Here is a 16,195-nt window from a genome sequence, read left to right on the forward strand (position 1 = left end):
ACATTCAAAGGTAAGTTTAAGAAAAACAGTATCAAACCCTGATGGCCTCACTGCCTTTGGAATGTAATGCACACAGTCTGCTGTTTCAGCCAGAGCACACCAGGCCGTTCGCCTTGCCACAACTATAATGGACATCATGTCAGTGATTTACAACAGTTGAGTGATAAGTTGTGGAACATCTGAGACGGCGCCGCTGAATACTGCTCCAACACAAGATCTATTCCAATAAACAGCGTTGCTTAGTTTGATGACGGCTACCCTGGCAAATAAAGCTCTTGAAGGAAACGCTCGTGGTTATCTTTCTGTACCTCAACCATGTGACTCAGGCATATAAACCAATATACTCAGTCGTCCCGGCCTGTATCAGTTATTCCGTTAGCCAATGTCCTGCGCTGGATCTAATATTTCAATCAGTGAGCATAATTCGCCATGAATGGTGCGCAAACTTTTTGATTCCATTCTTTCGGTTTGTTTTTTTTGTGGCATTTCATTCAGGTTTACATTAAAAACTGCAGTGAGTAACCGAGTAACAAGTACAGAATAACCTTTTTGTAGCTTATTTGAAGGATTAAAAATAGCAAATGATCAAAATGCACAATGTGGACACAAAATAACAGAATTGCAGAACAATACATAACAGCACCTGAAGGCGCACTGCGAAAAGAAATCCTGTGTGGTAAGAGATGAAAATACTTCTTTTTATAAAGCTTCAGGTGTAATTTTTTCCCTCCCCGAGACCTCAAACGGATTAGAAATCAAAACATTTCGGTGCTTTTAAATCTCATCCACGCTGAAGTCGGACATGTCCATGCGCTCTCGTGACACTAGAGGGCAGTAGAGGTCTCTCACATTTATGGTGGCGGAGAGGTCATGCACCAACAAAGGGCACACCCACTTGACTGAGCACAAAATTGCGAGACAAAACACTCTCCATCTTTTGTCGACCCTTTGAGGATGTGTGATCGAAACGTTTCACTGAGTTTGTTCACAGAAAGCCGAGCGGTCCACAAACAGGCTTGAATTGTACCACCGATTGTCCAGTTAAAGAGACAGTCTTCACTTGACTGTGGGAGGGGTCCATGCTTATTGATGACTATAGAGAGCAGGAGTGTGAAAGAGTTTGCAACAGCATTGACACAAAGTGGCAGTGTTCATTTCTATTATCTTCCCTCAGACGAGGAACCTCGTGAGCTGTTGTGCATCCGACTCCACAGACCTCCATGCAAGCCAGAAGATATCAAACAAGTCAGCAGTCTCCAGCAGACTTACAACAGTTAAAAAAAAAAAAGGAAAAGAGAACAACAATAAAACATCAGTCAATTCACCAGCTTCTTAAAACAAAAACAAAACAAAACAACAAAAAGAACCATCCAACAGAGAGATTCCTTTTGTTGGTTTTTAGGCAGTCAGGTCAAGTGTTAGGGGGTCACAGGGTCACATGATCCGCAGATGTCATAAGGCCACGACGGTGCACGGGTGTTTGAGTTTACAAGGCAGCACTCCTCTGTTTAGCTGGTAAAACTCCACCAGCTGAATCAGGTCAGTGAATTTGGTGGCGCCGTCATCAAGGCTGAAGAAGATTTGTCCGTCCTCTTCACACTGGAGGCATCGAAGTATCCGGGTGACACACGCACACACACACACACACACACACACACACACACACACACACACACACACACACACACACACACACACACACACACACACACACACACACACACACACACACACGTGCACGGCAAAGGAGAGAGAGGAAAAAAATAAAGAAAAAGAGAGACCACAGTGAACTTTCTCTTTAAGGACTAATAAATATTGTGTGGACAACAATACACAACAAACATATTCCTTATTACTGGTGATCATTTTGGTAACTTTAAATGATAAAAAGAATATAAACATGTAAGACCAGATTTACTGCATCTGTTCATGTGCTTTATCCTTAGAAGGCTAGAAAATGTAAAATTCAATGAAGGTCAGCAAAAATGTGAAGTAATGGACTAAAATATACAACAAATACAACCTGCACAATATCATTTTGAATATCTAGGAACTTCGACGCCAAGCATGTCAAGTATCACACATTACTCACCGGTAGTATCTGGAAATGTTTGATTTTCTGGTGATGGCATAACGTGAGCACAAACGCCTTGGGGTTACTCTGACTGACTCGCAGGAGAAACAAACTGGACGACATGAGAGGAAAGATGCCCGTGAGGAACTGTGGACTTTATCTCATAATACTTGACAGAAATAGAAGGCTGCTATCCTGCACGTACCCGTCTACTTGTCCCTGCTGTTGGATAATGCGATGAGACTCTTCTCTCGTTATCCTGCCATGGAACCACAGCTGAGTTATGTGGATGACTGGGGAAAAAACAAACAAACAGCATACAGTCATGCAAATATACTTGAATAAAAAATTATTATATAAACTATGCAAAAAAATAAAAAAATTCAAAATCAACAACAAGATTTGTCTAAGCTGTAGTTTACCTGAGTTTAGTGAGGAGTGGTGTAGTGGACTGTGGGAACCTAATATGGTCATTCGTTGACTCCTCTTCTGAGAGAGATGCCACAAAGAAACAACACAATGGGGATTAGTTCATGATTTAGTCACGTGACCGATCAAAGTCAACATTTTTAGCTCTGTATTTTTGTATGTTTTGACAGTAATGGAAACAAAAAGCTATAATCCAAAACATGAAGAGAATGGGAACCGAATTATACGTTGACTATTGTTTTTAAATATACAGCTCTGATCTTGGCAACCGGTGGCACGCGAGGTCCCTTTCCATTATTTACAGCCTAATAACTTATTTTTAAAAAAATGGATTTACAGCCAATGGGACTAAGAAGAGCATTTTAACTACATTTAGACGAACCTCATTTGTCAATCTGTACTTACTGAGTGGAATGTTTGGTGAAACATACAAGCATGTTGATTTGTTGAACTTGATTTAGGAACATAGAGTTAGTGCTTGTTCGGTCTTCTAAGTACATTTGTAGCCACGGTTTCCATATATTTCTGTTTTTGAGGTGCTCAGCCACAGTTTGGCCTCCTGATGGTGGAAGAGGTTTTTGGGGCGCTCACAATAATCAAAGTTTTTGGCGCATGATGTTAGAGCTTCTGGAGCGACTTAGAAATGTATCAATCTGACAAGATGTTTGGAGGTGTGTTCTTTGCAGAGTTGACAGTGACGACGTAAAACCCGAGCTGATGTCTCACCCTCCACGCGAGGCCCTCCTCCATGGCAGCACTCTGAGCTTCGACGGGGTTATCGATCACCCTGCCTATCCTCCCTGAGAAATCCATTGCCACGAGGGAGTTCTCCGATACACTCCGCTGGGAGGAGACGAGACACACGATTGTCAAAATGTCGCCACAGAAAACAAACTGTCGTCTACGATTGTACTTGAATACAGACACGCAGATCACATTGATGCTCCTGCACAATCAAGTTTTCTTTTCAAAAAGTGAACATGTTGTGAAGGTGACACTTGAATTTGTCGGGTTTTAAATGACAAACTAAACTTACCACCGGAGCTGAAAAGTGTGACAGTAAGGTTTTTCTTTGTTGAGGAATCTTATAGTTCTGGTACAATACAATCCCATACTGTGAAGAGAAAGGACACGCTGGTCAGTCAACGATTTCAAACAAAGCGTGTGTAGTGGACACTGATGGTTTCCCATACAGTGCCTCACAACTTCATCAATCTTATGACACATTCTTGATGACTGTCTAGAAATGATGTCCTTTCCTGTCAACCTTTAGCTCTTCATATACAGCAAACTGTAATGCATTGGGTATTCTGACTCTTCGATAAGAACCACCTTTGACTTCTACCGCAGTTCGAGCTACAGTGGCTCGTCTGTTAGGACCACAGGCCAGCCGTCACTCCTCCTGACTCTGTCATCACAATTTGTTCTTCCTTTATCCACTTCTGATAAATACTGACCGCAGCAGACTGGAGCTGCGGTTTTGGAGATGCTCTGATCCAGTCATCATGTCATCACTATTTGCTCTTGTCAAACTCACTCAAAACGTTCGGCGTGCTCATTTTTTCTGCTTCTAACGCATCACCTCGGAGTACAAAAGGCTCACTTGCTGAAGGAGATATACCATTAGGGAATGTTACGCTGGTCGATGTATTCATTTGCGGTTTTACCTTAAAGAGTCGGAAGGCGGTCATCCAACAGGTCCTGCTCTGCTCATCCTCAGCACAAAGCATCCTCAACTCCTTCATCTCCCCTCGTCCTTTATTGGGCTGCCAATCAACACAGTGTCACAACACAGATAATACAGGGTGCTGCTTGACTGCTGTTATCACTTAGGATCATCACTAAAAGGAATTATTGAAATGTTTCTTATCTTACCAATACACCGCTAAACTAAAAATGTGACTATGCATTAGGGTTCAAACATTCCTCTGCTGACATGGAAAACTGCACCGGATGTGAATCATTATATATAGTATCCCATTAATTCAGTGTTTCATCTGCCATCGGAGACTCACCTTGATACAGAATTCGTAGTCTGTGGGTGCGGAGTGCTGTTTTCTGCCTGTGATGACCATAAAGACGTTGCTGTCCTCTAGGTCTGCTAGTAACTGTAGATGTCTGGGCTCCTGGAGACAGAAAGAATGAACGTGTCAATGCATCACAAAGAGACACGGCCTGGAGGTAGACCGCCAGACAGAGACAGACAGGCACATTCTTTGAAGATATCTACTTTTAAACCACCGTATATATATTGCCTCTTGAGTTGCGGTTACCTTTGAGGTTCCTTTTGTAGAACAGTAGAGTCCTGAGCGCCGCAGGAACATATAAACTTTTTTCCACGACTTCCTGCCCACGTCCTTCATGTACAGATGCCCCTGGATTTCTGGACAACTACTGGTTGCAAGGAAGTTCTGAAAGGAGACACGGGACAAACAACGCTGAATTTATTTGCTCTGTGATGTCTTCCGCCAAGGACGCTCTGTCTCAGAAGACAGCACTGGGTGACATCTGTAGCTTTTAAGCGCTCCGTCACTGCCACAGCCAGACACTGAGAGCTGCAGCAGACACAGTCTGGAGAGACTTTAAAGACAGGAGGCAATTGCTTTTTGTCAAGGAACTGTGTCATCTGGGTATCTTGCCTGAAGAGCAGGCGTGACAGGGCCAGACAGTACACTACTGTGTGCGGATACATGTGAATGGTGGAGTTTATTCATGTTTCCAGCTCTGTAATTAGCTTTTATTGCCATTTTTAGTAAGAGCATAAAAACATCAGAACAGAAAGTGTCATGTTAAGTAATGTTCCTACTTTGACAAATACAGTTCAATGAGCATACACTACATATAGAGTACATTCTGTTTTGGTACTCTTAAAGCCTATACTGTCTTATAGATATTTGGAATATTTTTAGCTTGTGGTTTTCATGTTTTACTAAAATATCACACCATGAAGTGGCAGGTTAAGTCATTGAGGCCTTTTTGGAATCTGCGGCTTGTGGCTGAAAGAGTAACTGTTCCAGAGGACTCTTCAATATTCAAAGCACATGTTTCCCAGTGTTTTGGAAACATCTCACAATGGGCCTCATGCATGAACATTTTTCCAACATTTGTGGAGCGCACATCGACACGCAAAGTTAATTCAAAAAGCTCTCTCTCTGAGGCGCTACACCTCACTGCTTTGTGTTGACATACGCTTCTTGGATCATGCCTGAATATTGCAAACACCTGGATGATCCGGGCTTGGGAGGTGCCAAAGTCTGGACAGCACTCCAATTGAGTGCGAAGAATTTGTGTTTAAAAGAAGTCAAACACTGGGAATTCCTGACACGACACCGAGCTCAGCCGATCCCCTTTCATTTATTGATTCCTACAGCATGTAGAGCATAACCGAGCATAACCGAGCATAACGTCTCCATGATCAGCAGGGGAGTTAAAAGCTTTTTGTGAGTGGAGAGGATGAAGGGATGGATTCCACTTGTGGTCCCGTCTCTGACAGCACTAATACAGAAGAGAACCAGACTGCATGTAAACCCTCCATCCAATAGGGAAAAAAACAACAACCTGTAAATCCCAAGAATCTTTTTGTATGTTTCCTGGCACATTTTTTTCTTTTCCTCATTCTTGAAGATCATATGGCCCCTGGAGGAGCCTGTAAGGGACATTTATGTACACATGTGACAAAAGTGCATGAATTTGCCCTGTGCAAATTTTAAGGAAAAAAAAAATTAGGAACTCTATGTTCTATTTCTGATATTGCCTAATTCCAACCACCCACAAGAGTTGGGCATGCGGTGCGTGCACCGAGACAGTTATGTGTCAACAGAGGATCAACAGTAGTCATTACTGCAGGCTCTGACGAGACACACTGTCTCAGGGTCAGAGGTGAGGTATGCCAGCCTGATTGTACAGTATGCAGCAGGTGCTGACTCCAACATAAACTAAACTGTGTGCGTGTCAGCAACGGCAGTGACAATGAAAGACAAAACGAATGTGCGTCGAGCGTACCTGCAGGAGTTGAGATGGTGGGATTGTGTGATTGGCCTCCTGGCACCACGCGACCATGTGCTCGGGGAAAAATGTCTGGTAGAGGAAGAACGTGGTGAGACAGAGAATGTCAGCAACTCTGACAATAATTATAGGGTGGGAGTGTGTGACAGAAAGAGAGGTCACGCAAATTTCATTAGTGCAGTCAGCTGTCATAATATTTCACAAGAACATAAAATGTAAATAGACACCTTGTCACGGGACGTGCTCGTCAAAACAGTCGTCACACAATATGGGGATTTCATATACTTAAATACTGCAAAAACTTTGATATATTAATTAATTATATTAAATAGAACGTGACGTAACATAGCTATCCTTTCAGCAGCTGTAAATTGACAAACTAAAAAAGAAAAGAAAAAAGGAACTATGATGAGGAATACGTCACAAAACTGTAAAAAGAAAACTTGCAAGCACAATTGCCCCCAGGTTTGTCTTGTACTGGCTATAACATATTTCAACAAGAGCATGTCAAGAGTGACGCGGCAGGTTAAGAATTGTTGGGGAAAAAACAATTACCAGGGGGTTTCTGAAGAACTCATATTTGGCATAGTTCTTCCTGAAGAGGAATCTACTGTCGCTGTTCATGGAGGCTTGCACCTGAACCACCAGCTCATGGTCTTCTAGACAACGCTCTGAAAGGACACAAGTAAATAGGGAGAGAGGTTTGTGCATTTCATATTATTACACAATTCCCATCAAAAACACTTGTTGTAGGTTGATTTTTAAAACAAAATCTCAATAACATGCAACATAATAAGGCAAAAGAAAATTTTGAGGATAACTTGTAAAAGTAATTTTTGAGGTTACAGTCATGACAGCTTACCAATGCAATGAAAATACAAATTGACAATTCAAGAAGCTATTTTAAGTCAGAAATGTTCCTTTTACAGGTCCTAAGTACCAGTAATACAATGAAGTTCACCACAATGTGCTGTGAAGGTTAACACTCCCGCCTGATAGCTGTCCCAGTCCAGACTTGGGGGTCTCTCTCTGCGGAGTTAGTTCTCCACCCTCCCACAGCAGTTAAGACATTTCATACCGTGCGTAGGTGTGACTGTGAGTGTGTGTGATTGTCCGTGTCACTTTATTTGTCCTGTAATGGACTGGTGGTTTGTTCAGGGTGTACCCTGCACTCGCTCACTGATCTAGTGACCCGCAGCCCTGAATTTTAGAGCAAGATGAGGCTCACACTTCGTTGTGCTGCTCCAGCACAGCATCATTGAAAGTATAGTGTGAGCTCACCCTTCACTTTAAATATTTGTATGATACATTTTGAAAAAAGAAGCATAAACAAAGATTTATAAAACTTTGGACTGATTCTGGTTTACTTGTGGCACAGTACAACGGCAAGCACGACGGCTACAGTTTCATCGGTTTAGCCTCAAAAACAGCTGTGCTTGATGATGAAACACAGGCCTTGGAAGGGGAAAAAAAAAAAGTGTTTAGCGTGTGAGTGCGGTCAGACGTAGCTGTGATTTATACTTTTGATTGTGAAAGTGAAACCAGACCCGAGTCAGAGGTAAAGCCGAACAGGTCCTGTCAAGCACTTAATTAAAACCCTCCTTTTTATTCCTATTAGACTTTATTACGTTGCCTGTTGTTTCCAAAACCAGAGGATGATTTGACGTGGAAATAAAAATCTAACTTTATCTCACATCATTATCTCACTTCATGTGTCCCCCTCCCCCCTTTATCCCCCTCCGTCACAATCTCTTCACACTGTCACGACTCATCTTTCTCTCTCCGTTTCATCCCGTCGCCTGCCTGATGAGTCACTCACGTCCGTGACCATGACTCACCCCGGCAGCACCACCGCACTGTCCCAGAGCTGTTAACAGTTTGGGGCTTACAAGTAGAGGTCAATGGTACTTATCTCAAAGGGCTATTTCATCCCATTCAGCAGTGCACCAGGAGTGGGACAGCCGTACAGGAATAGGCCTCTCTGTTCAAACACACTATTGTTCTGGACTCTCTGAGACTTCTATTCTCGTCTCCCACTCAACCGCATGTGCACACATGAAGGATTATGGGGCATGTATGTGCGGCGTCACACATACACACGAACACAGCGCTCTTAATAAATGTTTTTTTTTTTTTTTTTTTTTTTTAAATATACATTTCAGGTTTTTTACTCCTGACATGATACAAAATGTACCTGTAGAGTCAAATTGGGTTTGCCAACTTGTTTCAAATGACTCGCGAAGCACACAAGTATGGGTTTCTGTTTAATCAAACATCGATGAAAGACTACGAGAAATAAAGTCAAAAGTGGTTTAAACACAATTTTTATAACAGCCTGTGATTGAAAAGCAATTACAAAAGAAAAAAGAAGCAATGTCAACAACAGAGCAGGAAAAGCTTAGTTAAATTACACAACTCAATGATATCCTAATTACTGTAATATAAAATATCAGAGGATGTATACAGAGCATAGAGGGATAACACAATTAAATTTAGATTATTGTTTATTGCTGTGTGATCATGACCAAACTTGAAGTTTTCTACTGCAAACTGCAGTACGTGCACACATTATTACAGCATTGCTTGTGGCGCATAGTCATTAACATATTGCATTCCCTTATCTTAACTGAACTTTAACTATACAACGTAGCTGGAACCCGAAACCTGAAACCACGTCTGAATATATGTAAAATGTTGTCGTTTTGATCCAAAAACTCTTGCCGTTCTCAGCTTTCAAGTCGGTAGGAAAAAAATAAACAACTCTGTACAAACGCAAACCTCAACCATCAAAATCATTTCCTAACTCCACTCCCCCTGATCTTGACTCAGGACTGTGATCTTAACATAATTTAATCAAATCAGATTTCATAAATGGGTAAAACATTAAAAAACAGCTAAACAGGACCCCTTGAGTGTCGTGAGCTCCCAGGTTACAGCCTCACAAAGACAGTAAAACAAGCTTAAGGGCACACATCCACACACACTTCATGAGAGGGTTACTTTTCTGAAAGCTGCTGCTTCATGACATCTCATTTACTGGGCTCTCCAAACATTAAATAAGTGAAAATAGTTATTCCAGACCTGAAAAGAGTACAGTTGCAGGTCAGGTGCACCAAAATAGAAGATGGGCTATAATAGTCGTACAGCTACTCCAGGCCAAAAATGATGTCATTCACAATGAGAGAGCCTAACTGTATTTGGCAGCATTGCGTTGGCAGCAGTGATGAGAAATGCAAGCAGACCAAGATGGATGGTGAAATATTAGATTAGAGCCATGGGACCAGAACTTAGAATAATAAAGTATTTCCAAAAAGTTTCCTCACCTGACAGCCTAACAGCCAGCAGAAAACCTAATTACACACACAGGTTGTCAGTTAAAACAGCAGAAACTAAATGTTTTTACATGTGTTTCTCAGCATGTCTCTTTCTGCAGTTTGTTTCAGTACCACAGCTCTATATGAAATTACACCCACTTCTCTCCCACATCTGTTTAACTATACTGACATGAGCAGAGAGCAAAGGCTCAACTTGTCTTCCATAAGTGCTTTATAATCGCGGTTTCCTGAGGGGGAGGCTGAGCTTTTCACCGCTCAGCTGGCCACAACTTTCCAAAGCTACTGTTACACTTCCAAGTCTTAACACAAAATCACCTCAACAAAGATACACGGCTTTGACTTTTTTTCTTTTTTAATATAAGGGAAAAAACACCTTGATTAGCTTCTGGTTTTCCACCATTTACAGTTTTCAAAGTGGCCCTTTTATGGCACCTTATTTTCAGAGTAATACCTTTTCTCAAATGTTGATCAATAATCCATGTATAACTTTCTGGGGTGGTCCTCCCATGTAGGGGCACCAGAGAGCTTTGTGCAGCAGAAGGAAAAATATGTGGTGGGGGGGTTGGCTTTTCTTTCATTTAATTTTGGAAGAAGACCTTCTAGAAAAAAAGACATAAGTGGAAGTGAAAAAAATATAATTTTAGCCCCCCAAAATAATACAGATGAATTAATTTTATAAAATAAGCTTGAAAACAGTTATGACCGTTGCAGTCTGGTTGATATTTGTAATCAAAAGTCTCTAACTAGCACAAGAAGTGTTGTACTTCTTACTGCATTCGGATCCTTTCAGAATAAAATAATTTGAGAAACATCAAGAAGTCAAAATCTGGTTGTAGTTCGGTGAGAAGAGTCATATTAACATATCTGTACACTTTGCAATCCCTGAACTACTGTATGTAGCAAGCTGATCTTTTGAATGAAGGAAATGAAAACATATAAATCTATAGACGGGCACAACTCCAAATGTTTGTTTCTTTAGAAATGTAAAAAAAAAAAAAAAAAAATAGGGCTAATGTTGACAAAAATCTGAAGCTTCTCACGATCGGCAAGACATGTTTTTGTTGTTGTTATTGTTGTTGATTTTCACACTAACAGTACACTGATGCTCCGTTGTGTGCAATAGGAGAGACAGTTTTTATAACTGAGACTTTTCTTTAAAACCACGTCAGCCCAGGGAAATAATCCAGAAAGAGCAGTGGACCCTCTGCTGGGCTGAAAGTGAGACATCCCTGCTCCAACTGCCAATGATCAACCGTTTGAAAACCAACATGATTTACATCATCACCATTGGAATCGGTGTTCCACAAGAAAAACTACTCCTTCCACATTTTTTGATTGCAGTCATCATTTTGACCTTTTCACACAATGCTGGTTGTAGGTTTCTGGTTCAGTGAGTGGTTGTATTTTTCAGAGGGGTGGTGGCGGTGGGGTCTGCATTACTGAACATCAGAACCTCTAACCTGAAAGAAAACCCTGCATCAATCATCGCCACCACTTCTCTGACATCATGCCACAGTCACAGCTTTGGATTCATGTGATGTTGCAGCAGCTCTGATATGCTGAGACGAGAGAAAGTTGAAAACGATTTTGTTCCTGAGTTCATCACTTACATCACTACATCTCCTAATCCGTAAGCGTCATTAATCATCCTCTCTTCATTTAGCGTCTCATCCTCTAACATCCACTCGGAAACCCCTCATGCAATTCCCTTTTCAGTAACGACTGCGGAAAATCTTCCTTAACAAGTTGCTCAGGGTATATTTTAATGAAGGGTGGAACTGTCCTGGATTCTTTGTCCATAATTATGATGAATTTTTATCTGATTTTGAGTTATAGAAATGTCCAACAGTAACCTTGAGTCAACCTCCCAGAGTTACAGAATATCAAGATCTCAACTTAGATATGCAACAGTATGTTAATTTGCTCAGAAATGCTCAAATGAACCCAGGCATGGAGACATCAAACTGTAAAATGTAGCACATTAGTGTTTGTTTCATTTAAACAAAATAAGACAGAAGGGAGTTTCTGCAAGTACAGGTCCTGAAACGGTTAAGAAGTATTGAACAGCATTAAGAAAGACTTTAGGAAAAAAACCTGAACTTAAATTTGATCGTTTTTTTTCATAATGCCCATACACAAAAATGAAATAAAATCAGCTCCATAGCAATTCAAACTAAACATAGTTAATTATAGTAGATATTACTCCATCTCTCCAAGATGAAATCTTCTTTCAATTGTCTCTTCACTATTGAATCAGAAAATATTCGACCTGAAAGTAACTCCACTGTGTGCTGCTGCAACCCATCACACAGCGACTGTGTTCTACCTGATTAGATCACTGGACATCATGGCTCTGTGCACTCATATGATGTGTAGTATGTGCATGCTCTCATGCTTGAAAACATGGCTGCGTGAGAATATGTGCCTCGAATGCCTGCCCAAGAATTCAGGCACGCATGCATATCATCACATGTATGCATGCATGCATGCATACATGTGAATGCACCTGTGTAAGTGAGTGATTGTATTGCATGTCTCAGCCCACCCAAAAGCCAGTAAGTTTCTGTGTGGGCAAAATGAGCATATGTGAGTCATGTGTGTTTGGATTGTTTCAGTGAGCAAGTGTGTGCACGTGTGTGTGCATGTGTGCCTGCACGGCTTTGTCCCTTACCTAGTCCTAGCAGCGGGTGGTGTTCAACAAGTGCCCAACTGTTGTCATCCACACAATGGCTTTTATAAACCAGGAGCTGGCACAGGTCCCTGGCAGTCATGTCGGCTGGGATCTCCACAACTTTACCCATGCCGTCTTCACTGAAGATCTTCACAATCTGGAAGAGAGGGAAAAAAACAACAACATAAAAAACCAAGGTTAAAACAAAGAGAGCCCATTTCGAAGTATCAATAAAAGAAGTCGGGAATAGACAAAAAAGGTTACGCCCGGCTTTTTTTTTTTTTTACCTTAGAAAGACATTTGCACAATTTTAACTGAAGATAATATGACAGCTTAAACATGAATGCTACTTGTAATCAAGTCATTTAGGACAAATCCTTTTACAAAACTCAGCTTAATAAGTGGGTGAAGCCAGCAATTTTCTTCAAACACTCGCACAGTATTTATCATATGGCTATACATGCACTATAGCATATACCGGCCTGTAATTATAGCACTCACAATAGAAGAAGAAGAAGAAGAAGAAGAAGAAGAAGGAGAAGAAGAAGAAGAAGGAGAAGAAGAAGGAGAAGAAGAAGAAGAAGAAGAAGAAGAAGAAGAAGAAGAAGAAGAAGAAGAAGAAGAAGAAGAAGAAGAAGAAGAAGAAGAAGAAGAAGAAGAAGAAGAAGAAGAAGAAGAAGAAGAAGAAGAAGAAGAAGAAGAAGAAGAAGAAGAAGAAGAAGAAGAAGAAGAAGAAGAAGAAGAAGAAGAAGAAGAAGAAGGAGAAGAAGAAGAAGAAGAAGAAGAAGAAGAAGAAGAAGAAGAGGAAGAAGACATTCAAGAGCATCTAGTAATTGTGGTGTTAAAAATCACAGACAAGCGTTTCTTAAAGCAACTTGTTGGTGTGATATATAAGCAAATATTCTGCAGGGGATGACAAGACTCCACTCTTGTTTACACAAATGGGAATATACTATACTATAAAGGGAAACAAGACAGATTTTTTTTTTCCAACTATGGCTTCTCAAGGAAAATTACGCAAGTATCCGGAGATATGAAGTGACTGTGGACCACACTTCCAAACACAGTTTTACAAACACACTCTCTTTAAAATGTCTTAGACTGGTTGTTTAAAGTATGATTTGGGAAAAGTCCAGTTTCACTTTGCTTCCATTGACAATAATTTCTGACAGGTACTCCACAGATGAATATGCTGTATAACAATAATACTCAATAAGGTGCTGCATATCCCCCCCCCCTTCCAGGGAATAACACTGCCAAGCTGATTGAGCTTGATTGCTTTAAATTTCCTTCTACTAAATGTCCACAGGTTGATTTCCACAGGATGTAATGCTCGAACAAGCAGGGGATACACACGTTTGTAAGGACTCAGAAAAACTAGAGCAGCCTACTTAGCCTTCAGAAGAATCCAGCCGAGTAAGCTTTCACATGTAATGTATGCATGCTTCCCACATCATATATCACGACAAAGAAATGCTGTTCTCGAGCGAAGAAAAGACCCATCTTACAATATCACAGTTTGGACAAACCAGGCCTGAAGCTCCCCACAATTCAAAAACGTCCGAGACAAAAACGCAAAGGAAGCCTCAGTCATTCAAAGCTGCTGACGTATTTGACTCTTTTTTTCCCCCCCCTCTTTGCTCTGCTGACATCTTGAAAAAGACAAATTGTCTTTGGCCTTCAAGGTATTTACACGTTCCATTTCTTGCCTCTGGTTAAATATGGCAGCACTTCAAAGAGGAACAGTACTAAATTGTAAAACAGAGAAAGAGTGAAGGAGGCACAGTGAAGCAGACACACACACAAGGGGAGATAAGAGGCACAGAAAGAGAGCTGTCTTACCTCCACGGCCGGCAATAGGCAACAGTCCGGGGAACACGAAGGCATTTTTGGAGAGAGTCTGGTTCTTCCTAGCACTCACATATACACACTCACTTGCACACAGTCCCTTAGACAGAAAACCTCGCTGTCCTGTCACCCTCCAGGAAGAAAGATACAAATTTGAATGCCAACCGCTGACAGTTGCAGTTGTTCTACCTGTCATAGGAATAATCCTTCAGTCTATCTGTAGGCCACCGTGTCTTTCAAAGGAAAAAAAAAAAAAAAAAAAAAGGCAAACCGAAAAAGAAAAAAGGACAGTCGAGAACTGTCTATGTGACCTGAAGTCGATGTGTGTATAACAGCACACAGGACAGAGACACAGGCAGCGATCAGATGGCAGCAGGTACAGTACAGTGCTTCCAGTGCCGGCTGAGTCTGACAACTATCCTTCTCTCTCTCTCTCTCTCTCTCTCTCTCTCTCTCTCTCTCTCTCTCTCTCGCTCTCACAAAGGGTTACAGCCTCAGCTACGGCTCCGAGGCACACTGAATCAAACCACACGCTCACCAACCAATCATAAAGCTGCAGAGGGCTGATGTAATCATTCCCACACAGACCTAAGCGCACACACAGACGCACACACACGCACTCCAGTCGACACACAGACGCACAGTCATGCACAGACACAGCCAACTTTTTCAGACCTCTCAAAGCTCCCTGCTTCAGTTTCTCGTCAGAGCCCGATGTGAGAAGGTTTAACAAGGGTGTGGAGCAAAGAGAGAGAGAAAATAAAGCAAGGAGGAAGAAAGTTTGTTTCTACTGCCTCCAAAAAGCTACGAGGGGTTTAGAAGAAAGGGTACATTGGCTGGAATGGGACTACCGCCCTCCCCCCCATCGTCTCTTCCTCCCCCCATATTCCCTTCCTGTGGCTTAACTTTGAACTCCCAGTCAGATTTCTCAGCCTCATTCAGCAGTAACAAGACTCATTACAGAGCAAACGAAATGAAACAAACCTGGAGCCGCATTTGAACAATCAAACCTTCGACTTCTCTCCTGGCGGTGAGCTTAGTGCCAACATCCTTTCTCAAAAAAAAACAACAACAAAAAAACAGCCTGAAAAACCTTGAGATTCTTGCACACATACACAGATTTGTAGACACAGCCCCCCACTCGTTCTTTTGACTATGATATTTAATATAGCATGAGATGAACAAAGGCTTTGACACACCCTGTCTGGGAGAGACAAGGGGAGCTTTACATTGTCCCTGATGCAACTTCTTCTCTACTTCTGAGCAGACGTTTGTGTGTGTGCATGCGCATGTGCGTGTGTGTAGGTGTGTGTGTGTGCAATTGTAGGTGTGTGGGTGAAAAGTAATCCAGGGAAAAGCATAGCTCTACAGAACATGGGAAGAAAGCGTGGTAAAAGTGGTAGCAGTAAATGAGATACAACTTCATTTACTACACTGGGAAAGACAGAGAGAGAGAGAGAGAGAGAGAGAGAGAGAGAGTGCATGCGTGATTGCACATGCACTGTATGTGGGTGTGTGTAGGATTGGGAGAAACTGGAGACAGACGGATGTGAGAAGTGAAGGAAAAAGAGTGGGAAGCAGAAGGAAGTGAGAGAGCAAGAGCGAGAGACACTGTCTGGTGACACACTGCAGCAGAATGTGGAGTATGAATGCTTTCTACTGTTAACTACATATCTAGCCTGCACAGCTGTCTTTCCCACCCACCCATTTGCACAGAGCAAGACACACTCCCATGCTTACGTCACGGTTTGTCAGCCAAAGGGGAAAGCCCCAAGAAGGCTTCACACATAAGTCACTGCGCAGTGGAGGTTTTTTTTTTAAAACATATGATGC

At 41.7% G+C, this 16,195-nt stretch overlaps 1 protein-coding gene across 1 annotated transcript; it reads right to left on the reverse strand.

Moving 5' to 3' along the window:
- Positions 1–432: 432 nt before the first annotated feature.
- Positions 433–14,840, reverse strand: LOC308114515 (growth factor receptor-bound protein 10-like). The gene is made up of 13 exons (XM_080471444.1): positions 14,357–14,840; positions 12,515–12,671; positions 7,064–7,179; positions 6,506–6,580; positions 4,777–4,914; positions 4,519–4,629; positions 4,171–4,269; positions 3,540–3,617; positions 3,230–3,346; positions 2,497–2,563; positions 2,280–2,367; positions 2,093–2,186; positions 433–1,599 (listed from the first exon to the last, which is right to left on the reverse strand). The coding sequence occupies exons 1-13, from the start codon at positions 14,399–14,401 to the stop codon at positions 1,453–1,455; spliced, it is 1,332 nt and encodes a 443-aa protein (XP_080327570.1). The 5' UTR covers positions 14,402–14,840; the 3' UTR covers positions 433–1,452.
- Positions 14,841–16,195: the final 1,355 nt, after the last annotated feature.

Source organism: Lipophrys pholis (assembly GCF_963383615.2).
Source record: "Lipophrys pholis genome assembly, chromosome: 9".
NCBI lineage: Eukaryota > Metazoa > Chordata > Actinopteri > Blenniiformes > Blenniidae > Lipophrys > Lipophrys pholis.

What these genes read in the sequence shown, in the direction of transcription:
- LOC308114515 (XM_080471444.1), bottom strand. Translation starts at nt 14,401, where the DNA reads ATGCCTTCGTGTTCCCCGGACTGTTGCCTATTGCCGGCCGTGGAG. An exon ending in ACTACGAATTCTGTATCAAG is followed by an intron (nt 4,270 to 4,518) that starts GTGAGTCTCCGA and finishes GTTGATTGGCAG; the next exon opens with CCCAATAAAGGACGAGGGGA. An exon ending in CAGCAGGGACAAGTAGACGG is followed by an intron (nt 2,187 to 2,279) that starts GTACGTGCAGGA and finishes CATGTCGTCCAG; the next exon opens with TTTGTTTCTCCTGCGAGTCA.